The sequence below is a fragment of the Stegodyphus dumicola genome, chromosome 2 (assembly GCF_044657685.1).
Source record: "Stegodyphus dumicola isolate Sdum_Otavi_A_Nest chromosome 2, ASM4465768v1".
NCBI lineage: Eukaryota > Metazoa > Arthropoda > Arachnida > Araneae > Eresidae > Stegodyphus > Stegodyphus dumicola.
The window spans coordinates 177496257-177510089 of NC_140769.1; the positions used below are offsets into that span (position 1 = coordinate 177496257).

Sequence of the window (13833 nt, forward strand, 5' to 3'; positions counted from 1 at the left end):
CTCGAGGCTTTGCCGTAATCACATAAACCAAACCAATCCTTTCAACTAACTGTAATCTCATTGTTAATTTCATATATATATATGACCGTAATTATACTTCGATCATAATTTTCAAACTCTTTGAAATAGGTATACATATATTTTATAAAATTGCTTATGCTATCAGATAATGACATTGTTGTAAATATTGAATTTATAATTTTAATGAGCTACCAACAGCATTTATTTCAATTCAAAATTTTTCCAAACGCATATTAATAAAAAACTTTAAAGTGTCCATTCCAACAAGTATATGTGTTTACTCGAGAAAACGGCTTCTCAGTTGCATTTTTTCTCCGCTAGTAGCCAAGAGGTTAAGGACTGCTAAATACTGGTAGTTTATATCGAGTTCGAACCAGGCGAGCGAGCTGGCTGTATGGTTGGGGTTCCCATGTGTAACGTAAATACGATCCAATTTCACTTAGAAATTCTCCACGAAGGCATCTTTCTTCTTAGGCAGATAGCTCTTTGTGCTTTGCCGGAATCAAACAACCTAATCTCAGTTGCATTTTTTCATAGTTTGTTAAATGTTGCTTTAATATCAACATAATCCGCAATAAGCTTGTATTTGATAACTTTATAACTTGATGATTTTGGTATTGTTTTATAATGCGTTTTATTAATGAATACATGCGGAGAAAAAATAAAAGCATTTGATTTATTTAAAAAAATAGTTAGATGCGTACGGCATTTTTTTACTGCATTTTATTTGATAACTTTATAACTTGATGATTTTCTATTGTTTTATAATACGTTTTATTAATGAATACATGCGAAAAAAAATGAAAGCATTTGATTTATTAAAAAAAAAATAGTTAGATGCGTACGGCATTTTGTTACTGCATTTTAAATCAGTTTACAGACCAATTTGTATTGGGAATTATTTCCTGAAAGCAGCTGTGTTGTTCAAAGCGGTTTTCAAGACTATTTTAAAAGCCAGGTGTGTGTTTTTAGCATTGTCGTAGCTCTGCTACAGTATTTTTATTTTCCAGGTTATCTTTCTTTAAAATATTCGGTAGTAACATGTTTTAATATTCTGTTCTATATATTGTACGCCACGTAAAGATGAAAAATATTTTATTTACTCAACAAGCATAAGAAATTATGATAGCTAATTATCTGTATACAGGTATGTTAGGTAAATTCGATTATTATTTCATACAATTATAGCAAATGCATCTCTCTTCTCGGTTGGCCTTGGGCATAGATTAACTCTTTCTTGTAATAAGCACTGTCTGTTGTACTAGAATGAAAGCTTTCCATTTAATTAAAATATCCATTCTTTTGAATGTTTATATTAATTCCTTTAAAAAAGAAATAACAGGAATGGAACACCTTTAGAAGAAATGTAGACTATTATAATAAGGAATATTTGTTACAAAGTTTATTAAAGAATGTCAAAACTTGTAACGTATTTGGTATAACATTATTTTAATTCTACTTCTCAGCTATTAGTGAATCAAAAAGAAATAGCCACATATTTCTGAAATACCTTTATTTCCGGGTATTTAGTATTGTGTTAACTTTTCGTAAATGTCTCATTTCAGTAACTATGAGATTTCCTTCATCAATGATTCCATGCATTGAAGCTACTCGATCTTCAAAAGCGTGGCCGCAGACTCTTTTTCCTTAAAGTATTAATCCTAGACAGTATTTCCAGTCACCTAATTTCTAAAAATAATGCAAAAATACTTATATGAAAAAATCTCAACACCTTGGCGTTTAATTATAAAATTGAATTTTTATATGATCCCTGAAGGAGTACGCTTATTAAAGTATAATAATTCTTTCACTGAGTGGAAATTTCATTCTTTAGGGTCATATAAAATGTTATATTTTGTATTTAGGAAATCTCTCTCACCAGTAGTATTGAAACTGTTTTCCTAAAAATTGTGGCATTATTTTGAGAATATGCTGGACGAATACGCATGTTTGAGAATATGTACTTGGAAATGCATGTTTAAAATCAATAAGCATGTAACTTATGTTACGAATAACCTGCATAGAATGAGTGCAACAAAAAATTATCTTCTGAATAATTTCTGCAAAAAATTGGAAAGGAATGGTTTAGTAGTACAAAATACAAAACTGGATATTTTTTTAATATTTGCAAAAGACAAAAAAAGTCATCTTCTAAGCTAATCCTTTTTGTTGACTAAATTGAACTGCAATACCAAAAAAAGCAAAACTTAAACATATGTCAGCTCCCTGTCTTATACCTAATTACCATCTTTTTATTAACTATCATGTTCTTCGCATTTAAACCATAAAATTCAGTTCAAGAGCAATATCGCAAAATAATTTTAAATTGAGCATAACTTTAGAATTTCCGAAACACAGTCTCACACGCTGGAGATAAAAATGTTTTTTCTGTACAACGTTGCCATTACTCGCTTTGAAATCGTTGAGTTTGTTAATCAGAAATTCGTTAAAGTTTTACAAAATATGAAATCGATAATAAAACAACAAATTTGGGCTTCCAAATGCCAATATTCGCAGTCGGATTACGTCATTCAAAATTGGATGGCTGTAGGTCCTGCATCGGAATGAAGCAATAAGATTCCACGTTCGCTATCAAGTTCATCAGTCAGCAATCAATTATTTTATAACGTTTCGCAAGATATCTATTATGACTATAAATGCTTATCATATTTTAACAATTAAGAAATATAAATTAATGGTTAGTTTAAAAAATATTTTTTATTCATAATACTTAATCGGGCTGGAAAGCACACATAAAACGATCGGCGAGCACACTTGTGCTCGCCGAAGATTGGGCACAGCTGATCTAATAGATCAGTAACGGAGGAAAAATAGTATGTCTGATAGGAAATACAGACTCCGGCATCTAAAGTTGTAAAACATGTACATTTAGCATCCTTAAACTTACTAATAAGTTTAATTTATTTTTCACGATTTTTTAAATTTTTAAGGATTATGAGAGTGTTTATCTTATTCTTTTTTCTGAAAACAATTGCTTGATTGACAAATTTTCTTCAAGCGGTGAATTTTCTAGATATGTATAAAATCTCATTTAACTTGCGTTTACCTGGAAAGCGGTGTAAATAATAAACGGAAGAAATGGATCATGTATATTGAACTATAGTCTAGAAAATAGCCTTTTTCAAACTTTTTAGTCAGCTTTTATTCCTTTGTTTCTTCTTTAGAAGCCAATATATACAGGACAGGAACAAGTACAGGGGGCGCCACGCCATCGCCATTGACAAAAATGGTATAGCCCCCATGCACTACCTCTCTAGCGTACCGCCCCTTCCATAGGGGACCTGATTACGGTATACATAAGATATAGTATTAACAGCAAATAAGACATATCACATCATAGTGTTACAACATACTTCGACACATAGGACATAGCATTAACATATTGTTATAGATTATTTACAATTCAAGAAGTTATGTTCATTATAGAGCTTGTTGGTTTTGGCACCTCCTCTTCCACAGGGGACCTGATTACAGTAAACATAGGACAGAGCACTAACAACGTATAGGACATAGCGCAACATACTGTTACAACATACTTCAATACATAGGACATAGCATTATCATACTATTACAGATTATTTACAATGCAAGAAGTTATGTTCATTATAGAGCTTGTTGGTTTTGGCATAGCATATGCTTTATGATACCTAGGGTGTTATATTTGAATTATGTATTGAATGTTGTACTGCGGTAATTAGGTAGGTAGTGTTCCATTTGGTCCAAGTTCAATGGTCAGAGTTTAGCGGTCCATGGGTGCACTACTTTAACGTGTACTTTGATGAATTATTGCATTTGATGCACTGGTCAGCTGTTTCAGTACACATGTGAAATTAGTACGTTCTACCTGTAGATTCTGTTACCTGTTTAAGGTGGTGTTTGACGAGTTGTAGGTACGCCTGTGATGATACACTTCTCCTCTTGTGAAGTATGTGAACACTTTACCAGTGACACAATGGCATAGTACCAGCGGTTGCAGGCACAGGTACAATATAAATTGTTAACTAGCATTGTAGCTAGTCCTTTTTGAGGACAGTTATTATGAGATACAGTCTTTGAGATCACGTTGCCGTTAGGTGGTTTGTGCTTGTTTCTCATTCTGGGGAGCACAGCTCAAGTCCATATTGGTGTAGTGTGTCTATTAACTTTCGAAGGTTCTCATACACATTTCTCTGCTTAATTAGTAACCTTAGGAATTCTATTCCGGGGTTCGTGGTATGGCGCATATGATAAGTTGTAGTCAGGCGACATGTAGGCGTAGGATGTAGTGATCGGGGTCGCCCATCTCCCATATACACACACATTTATTGAAGAGAGATTTCTTTCGCAGAAGTATGTGGGGAAGAGACCATGACCGGATATAAATTGTGTGAGGAAATAGTTGGAGATTATGCGTTCTTCATTAACCTTGGGTAGCAGACTGTGTGTCCGACGTCCAGTATGTCCATTCGTCCATTCCATTTGCCAAGCCCTCGTTGGCAAGTTGTTTCAACTTTAGTTTGATTGGGGCTATGGGACGTGGATAAGGTCGCCTCGCTATTCTATCGCAGCTTGTATTGCAAGGGTGTCTGCCCTCTCATTGCCCTCGTAGTTGCTGTGACCCCTTGTCCATGTGATGATAAAAGCTTTATTGCTGGATGAGATGATATTTTGAATTTTATGTGCTAAGCCAATATATACAGTCGTATCCAGTGTTAAGAGAATTTGCAAATTACGTCTGTTTTGGTATTGAACGAAAGGTACTAATTATGCCAACGAAAATTATGCAAATACTCAGAGTCGAACATATAAGCATATATATGCGTGTCTGTGGAGCTGTGATTGTGGATTGTGGTGTGATGTTGACTGGTTAAATAATTTTGTCTTTGTTCAACTAAAGAAGCACTTGACATACTTGACATCATTCATTGCCACTATATCAAATAATAATAATCACCAAATGTTTTTAAATTTTGTCGTTTGTATAGTTAACTGTTTGTCCCATGTCTAATATAATTTTCCCCAAGTCCGGGGCAAATTCTAAGAGAAGAATAGTTTTAATAAAAATATTTCTTGGCTAAATTCAGCAAAATTACCGAATATTTGTTTTATGCATATGATAAACGAATAGTGTTGGTATAAAAAGCAGCAATTATAATTAAGGAATCGCAAACATATTTAAACATATAAACATTTTCTAAAAATTGTTACAACTAGCTCCTAGCTTTCCAGTATGTCAGATACATTTAAAAATAAATACAGGCGGAAAACCTATTTTGCCGGCGTTTGGAAGAACGTATACTATATAGTGGAAGATATACAGAAAAGTTGACGAATTTTTTAAGAGTGAAGGTTGAAAATGGAAAATTTGCTTTGAAGTATGCATAGATGGTACAAAAGCGATGACGGACGAGATAATGGTTTTCAATCATTCGTTAAAGCTGCTGGTAATGATCATGTAACTTCTACACAATCCTTATTCTCGGCAAGCTTATATGGCGCGGGATGTTAAATACTTTGCGTTCGCGATATATGTTGATTCTGGAATAACTTATATACCGAAACTGCAATGCGACAATGTAGTATTTTTTAATAAGCGAGTATAATATATATCTCAACCTGGCCAGTATTGCGACTTCATGATTGCGCTATACAGAAAATGTAATAAATTAAAGATAATGAAGGGATTGCAACAAGTATTTCTCTAAATTCATGTATTTGAATTTAGTTATATATAAAAATTTGTTTTAGAGCATAAAATTCGCATTTTTACTGCATGAGAACAAGTTTCAGAGGAGGAAGATTTCAATTTAAAAATTAGAAATAAACTAAGCAGTTATTTTTAGAGGATGTCTCTACTTAATCATATTTTTATTATGTTATTAGCTTGCATGTATTGGATGAAAGTTTGATATTTTTGGTACTATCAAGAATTTTAAATTCAAAAAGTTAGGGTGTCAAAACAGGAAACTAGTTTATTGTAGACAGTATTCTAATTTACGACTTCATATGATCCGAGATATCGCTGTGGTTATGGTAAATAGTAGTTTGCCGAAGTAACTTGGGTATGTTTTCAAAAATTCCATTTTATGATAAAACGTTAAAAACATGTTAAAGTAAAGTAAAGAATGGTGTATGATAAAAATCCCGATCTAAAAGGGAAAATTCCTTAAACTCCTTTTACATTTATGAAATAAATCTGAGTAACCAAATTCGTTTCTTTGACTTGTTGTAAAGTCTGCATATTTTAAGCTTACGTTATATTAATGACAATATATCGTCTTTTAACACATAAATTCTCGATATTAGCAAGCATAATTTTTCTTAATTGTAATTTTTTGGCGTATGTAAATATTTAAAATTTTGAATATTATGACTTCAGTTTCAGAAATGATGCGCATAACATTAGACTAAATTGAGAGCAAGATCCAATCAACTGTCATTTCCTTTCTGAATGAGACATGATATAAGACAAACTGGAAAAGGGCACGCCAAGAGATTAAAAATAAATTAATTCACGTGCCTTTTCTTTTCCTCTTTTTCGTAATGTCATGAAAAGAGATTTGGAATACATATTGTTATGAATTTTGTATTTAGTTAGCTATTTTTAGTAGAATTATAATTAAAATTGATTTATTTCCACGTGCAATACAACGTATGACGAGTTTTAAGACAAAGCTACGCCGAAAAAGTAAAAATACAGGAGCACGCGCATTTAATAAACAGATATCTCTTAATTTATATTTAAATTGAAATAATGCAATTGGTATGTTGACTGTAACTGTAATTCTACTCTTTGCTTTCCAGAAACCTCAAGAGATTACGAGAAGCTTCTCGTGACTCATGTATAAGCTTATAAAAGCCGGATAAAAAAATCTCAGTTCAGTTGTTTAGATAACTGTGTAGACATTATGTAATTGTTGGAAGCAGAAGAGATAAAAGATTAGCAAAGCCTTCACCGGAAATCGAACTACGGACCTCTGAAATACCGGTTCAGTGTGCTGACCACTACACCACGAAGGCACGCTAGGAAGGCGAGAGAAATGCCCTACATATTCCCCTTTTTAAAGGACTACTGGGTTTTTTAGGGAACCCAATCGCCAAATCCTGGGTGTGGAGAGTCATCATCCACAGCCCTTTTAGTTCGGGCGCCACTGTAGAGATATTACGATTTTTTTGGAGGCCGGAGAGATGAAAAATTAGCAACGTCTTCGCCGGGAATCCAACCACAGACCTCTGAAATACCGGCTCAGTATGCTGACCACTACACCACGAAGGCACGCTTAGAAAGTGGGAGAAATACCTTATAACTGTTGTTGTTTACTGTAGCGAATTCGCGGTGAGATCGGATTAGCTTTCTCTGCACTTTGAATTGTGTTCTATTTAGTAGTTTAAAATATAACTACTGTGGGATATTGTGACATTGTACGCATACCTCTCTTTCAGCATTTTGTTTTATTTCTTGTGATAAGAATAAATTTTATTAACTTTTCATCAGACTTGTGCATTCAATCTATTGCAAACCCGTGCGCACGCAACAATTTTATAGGAACCAGGTTTTAGGCTGTTTAAAAATAGAGAATGTTGCTACTAATTAAATGATGTCTCATCAGTTATTGCAAAATAAGTTCTTGATCACATCTGTATATAAAAGTGTATAAGGATTATATATAAGGGTATACAAGGGTTAATATCCTACATATGTACATAAGGGTTAATATCCTACATATGTACATAAGGGTTAATGTCCTACTTAACAGAGCCTAAAGAGTTACTAAAAGGTTAAATAAATTATAGTACGTACACGTGATGATCTGTGTGATGGTGTGGTTCTGAGGGAAAAGATAAAACCCAAATCATGCTTGACTCATGGACAAGAAAACTGTTTCTTAGAACTGGTATGAATCATAACTAGCTTGCTGGTCAAAGTATCATTTTATTTTTTACACGAATAATGATTCAGAAATATACTTCCGATTAAACCGGATACAGCACTAGGGATGCTAAACACTCCCCACGGTTTCGATAAGCGTAGTTTATATTTTAGACAACGAGAAAGGTGGCGAAGGGAGAAACGTAGTTCATTCAGGCAACAGCAAGTAAGAAAAAGCAATGCTTTACTTGAGCATAATTATGTAATCGACTTATGCTCCACACCATTATTTTTAATAAATACTGGATGCGGGGCGTACTGTGGAATTGCACGATGTACCATAATAGGCAAACTCTAGACCTTTTGGAAAGCTTCAGTCTATGCAAATTCTTATAAAACTTGCAATTACCACCTTTTTTTTTTTTTTTTTTCAAAGAGTTAGTATGGTAAGGCATTACTAGCTGACCTATGGTACATCGCTAGTGTCCCCCATACTTTTACCTTTACCTTTACCTTTACTTGAGCATATGTTGATGGAGTAACGGAAGCGAAGCTCACTTTGTTCCGTATAAGTTACAAAAGTACGTTTTAAAAATTCATCATCTGAATAGCAAGAATACATTTAAGAGAAACTGCAGGAGCAAGTACTTTTCTCCCTTGGTCCTTTTCATAGCCTTCACTTCGGTCCTATTTACGGCCAAAACGTCATTGTGTTAATCCTGAGCAGCAATTGGGCTACAGATGTCACAGTGCAACGAGATTGCAGGGAAGGAATTATGTAACATGCAGCATAGTGAAGCAACAAAGCGTATCCTTTGAAAGGGGGGATGCGTTTAATTAAAATTTATAAATCTGAAGATCTATTGCCAGTTTATTCCAATTAAGTTTAATCATTTTGTTTCAAATTTTATATTTTGCATAAATATATTTGCCATACATATAACTGCCGTCATAAAAACTGATATAACTGATTGTCATATTTTTAATTATCATTTTGAAACTTTTAGATGATAGAAAAGTAATAAACATTTTTTCTTTCAGCATTTGAAAGATTGCTTAGATAAATTAGCTATATACGATGCCGTGTGGATATTGTCCAAGGAAGAAACATTTTATCAGGTCTTCTTCCCTTGCGAAGGGCCAGGCATGGAATGCGATTTTGTTCTGCAGTCCATCCAAAATAGAGGCATTGGGGAGAAAGGCTTGTCCACTGTTGGGTGAGTTCATTCTTAATGATATTGTCCCCAAAATAATGTAATCTGTTTTACAGTTTTTCTGGAAATGCATCAATTGGCATTTAGCAAATTGAGGCGCTAGATAGATTAACGATGGGTGAAAACCTTATATATTATATTATCGGTGAAAGTGTTAAAATGTCTTTATACATATTCATTGATTTCGTATAAAAATGCATTACGTAAAAAGTTTTCCTTGAATGCCAGTACAATTTCTCCTCTTAATTTAAATTCTGAAAGAAATCTGCTTATTTGGATCGAAAAGATAAAATTTCGTTTGCATTTTTTGAGTTGTTTCTATTGATTTACTGTTTCCGATTTTGGGGAGCATTAACTGTCCTGTTATTTTCAAACATTTTAGCTGAATGACCTAACCTTATATTTCAGAAATAATAGTTATAAATTTTCATTATGATTAAAATACAGTAATAAGAAATAATAGCATTAAGCATACTTCAGATTTGCATTAGCTCGGTATGTTATGAAATATTATTCTTAAAGGTAGGCGTACATAGTAAAGTATAGTTCTAAAAGTGCTAAATTATTGCTGCATGAAAATTTAATTTACTGTCTAAACGCTTATCTATTCATTAAATTTTAAATAAATGGAAGATACCTAAAATCTAGATATTTTCAGAAAACAAGGACTTTCGATGGTGCAAAATTAATCGCGGTTAGCACAAAATGCTTTAAATTTTTTTAAGATAACTCATCGCCATAATTTTGTCAAAGTAAACCTATTTGTATTTTCTGCAAGCCAGATTTTCACATAGTAGTGTTCGCTTATGTATATATAATTATTAATATGTATATATATATATATATATATATATATATATATATATATATATATAATTATTAATATATATATATATATATAATTATTAATATGTATATATATATATATATAATTATTAATATGTATATATATATATATAATTCATATAGGAATTTAAATGATATTGTAGATTAGTTCGAAAATTAAATCTTTTATATGTTTGCACATTTTTTTAATTATTTTAAATTTAAATTTCCTTTTTTACGTATTTACATGTTTGTTAAAATTTAAATTTCATTCCTTGCAGCAATGGAGCAAAGAATTAATTAAATTTAAATTCAATTTATTCTTTTGAAACAATATATATATATATATAAATAATTTGTAAAGTATACTGAATTTTTATATTGATAAATAGATTTTCTTTCGGCTCTCCATTTTGAAACTAATTTAATGCTGAATATTTCTTCTTAGTATCATGCCATGTGATGTTTTCTATCGAGATTATGGGGAAGACGAAGAAATGCAAGGTGAAGATTCTGACAATGAAAAGTAAGTAATATTTTCATTATTGAGCCATTTCTTACTGGTTTACGTTAAACAGATGAATATTTAATATATCAGCAGTCTTCGCAACGATTTAAGATGTAATTTCCACTAAAAACTGTTTTGTTACATATTTCAAGTAACTACACAATTCACTGGGCACTGTTGACGGAGAACGAGAGCACCGTCTATTTAGTACAGGTTAGTCGCTTTTACCTCATGTTCCCACTAGCGAGTGAGAAAGGACCCGACAAGTCAAGCGTTCGTAATAGGAGGGTAAATGGCACTGCATATCTTCAATTATATTTTCATTATTAATCTGTTAGTGTACAGCTATAACACTGTAGGTTGCATATTTATACTGAATACTACTAAAGTTATATATACAAAGATATACGAAAGACTATAGTAACATACATTACGATTCTGTAATGCAAATGGGCAATAAAATACAATAGAATTCACAAAATAGATGGATTTATTTGATTATGGAAAAACGTACGATGTCTATCTGCCTAAGATTAGGGAGTCTTTCGTGAAGGAGTTTTTAAAGAAAACTGGCTTATACACACGTTACATAAAAGGAAACAACGAAAACGCCTATGTAGATAGATCTATTCCGTTCCCTGGAATTTAAAACCCCAGTCGAACTACCAGTGCTCAGTTACTTTACCACTCGGCCACTGGCGGACATTTCCGCAAGAGAACACAATATATATGTTAACACAAACATGTTAAGTTCATTGCGCATATGCAGCTAACAATTATGCGTAAAGTGCTAATTATGAGTGAATCTTAATGCTAAAGCTTATATTCAAAATATGAAACATCAGTTCGTATGTCCATGAACCAAGTCACATCGGTTGGTATTTCTTTTCTGTTACAAAGATTCTATGGTACTATGTATAAAATTTCTATTAACATACTGCCCACCTACGAATTGTTGTTATGCTAAAAAATAAATGCCCTTGTAAATTGTTGTACCCTGAGGTATTTTATTACCCAGAGCAGTATTCTCCGTGTATGAAGAACATATTTATTATCTTGCAGATTTTCTGTATTAAATGATGCTCCTTGGTTAAATATCATCTGAACCCTTGCGAACTGTTCATTTGAAACTTTATATGCAGTCCTCCTGTTATTTGACAATTTCTAAGTAGTACTCCGAGGTACCTTGTTTGCCACATACGCAACGGTCAGTGTTTGAAATCCCAAATACTGAAACACATTTCATCAAATCCCAACTTTATAATTTCGGTTATTTCCTGAAAGTATTGCATAATTCATAATTTTCCCTCTATGGTAAAGAATTGTTCAACTGTGTTTGAAATTGTAATGCAGAATTACATTTATCTGAAACAGAGTAAAAAATAAAATTTTATCACATACTCACACCAGAAATAGTGCTGATGAAAATATAATTCTCTGCCTCCTTACATATATATGGTACACCTACATTCACCCGAATTAGTAACATGCAATTTAAATTTATTTAAATGTAGCAATATAGTATAACTTTCATATATCTAAATTATTAATGTGTAAGAAATTCAAAAATTTGGAAACATCGGGATTTAAACATTGATCTAACATTGGGATTTGTTGAAAAGTGCTTCAGTGTTTGGGATTTCAAGCACTGACCGTTGCATATATGCGGTGAGCAAGATATTGATCTCAATAAGCAAGACATGAATCCCGATCCATTCGACAAATTAAAGACCAAATCAACAATTTTTTAACACGAATTGAGCCTTTTGGTTTCATAAAAACATATATTTCTTTAGTGAAAAACTTATAAATAAGAACTTTATACCATTTGCTAATACATTCGAAAGCATAGAAAAAAATGTATAAAACTTCCGTAAAATAGCAATAATTCTATCAAAACATTTAAATTAATTCGAAAGAATGTATACACATTGAACATATTCATCTGATTTTAAATAAATAGGGTTGAATAAGAAGGTTTTCAAAATGCGACCTATTTAAAAGCAAAGGGCAATTTGCTTTTAAGCGGAAGAAATATTCCCCTCAAAGTATATTCACTTCCTAATGAGAGATCGTTACACGTACCAAAGATGGTATGCATTAGTCAAATAAAATGGATTGTTAAAAAAAAGTAATATGTTAACAAGAAGCATTTTCGAAAAGTATGATTTCCTTTGCCTCAAGATATGTGATCATTCTCACATTTATCTGAACTGTCAATATGAAAGTGTTATTTAATCGAATTACTAAACTAATACATCATTAAATTACTATAATTAATCCTATTATACTTATCCTATTATACTTATTATAATCTTTATACTTATGTTCTTCCGCATTATACTTATGTTGAAATTGTTCGCTGAAAAAGGAGTTTTCTTGAAATTAGATCCTATTCATCACCAGGATCTGCCTATTTTTTTCAGAGCCTTTAGTACATCTCCTATCTAGAGTCTGTACGTTGATTCTTACTAACCATCACTCCAGTGGAGGCATGAGCAATATCTACATTATTTCAGTATACTTTCACGAGCTGAGCATCCTAGTAATGTGTGCTTTTTGATAATACGTGTGACCTTCTGTTTGACCTTGTGTTTGAAGCATCTTAAGAGCTTTCTTATCTTTAAGAGCTCATTGTTTGATTAAAGAACACTCCACGTCTAATGTGTCCGCCAAACCGGTATAACATTTTAGAATCCCACCTTGGAAGCACGCACAAATCCAACTACTTTATGCTTTTCGCGATCCCGAAAAAAGAAACACTAACAAAATTATATGCAAACAGTTTTTTCTCGATCACGAACATAAATATAGCAGTAATATTCTCATATGTAAAGGTGGAACAAAAGCAATTGGTCATGTTGGAACAGCATTTGCAATTGGTAGCCACTTGAAGCACAAAAGTTTGCATGACGCTTGCTTAGTCTTGACATCAGAACTAACTGCTGTATCAAATGTACTGTTATGTTTCCGGATATGTGGGTATTAACGGAAACAAGCTAGCAGACATCACAGCAAAATCTGCCTTTGATCTGTGCAGCCGGCCGGTTTCACTTAGAGATAGTCACAAAAACATCAAGAAGAAAAGCTCGAATAAATGACAGCTTCTGTAGGATGCTTAGGTCAGTAACAAGTTTAGAAGCATGAAAATTACAGTGGAATACGGGGAGGCAATTAGAAACCGGAAGGAGGAAGTAATCTCAGCCCCGTCTGAGAATTGGTCACTCTCGAGTCACTCACAGTCACCGTTTGAAGACTGAGAGTAAATCTTGTTTATTCATACTATGATAGTGTTCTGTCGGCACGTCATTATTTAATTGAAAACCTGTATTTTAAAATGGGTTCCTTATAATTTAATTTGATACAATTTTGATGTTATTTCCTGGTATTTTAAT

General features: G+C 32.6%; 1 protein-coding gene and 1 long non-coding RNA gene across 5 annotated transcripts in view; one reads left to right on the forward strand and one right to left on the reverse strand.

The window, feature by feature from the left end:
* LOC146998662 (uncharacterized) overlaps positions 1–13833 on the reverse strand; it is a 192814-nt gene that overhangs the window by 109880 nt on the left and 69101 nt on the right. The gene's annotated exons all lie outside the window — the stretch shown is intronic.
* Positions 1–13833, forward strand: part of LOC118205589 (uncharacterized) — a 153399-nt gene that overhangs the window by 92648 nt on the left and 46918 nt on the right. For both annotated transcript variants that reach the window (XM_085811474.1, XM_085811475.1), the window contains exons 3-4: positions 8933–9108; positions 10379–10456. In XM_085811474.1, the coding sequence (XP_085667600.1) occupies positions 8933–9108; positions 10379–10456 (254 nt within the window). The remainder of the gene's footprint in view (positions 1–8932; positions 9109–10378; positions 10457–13833) is intronic.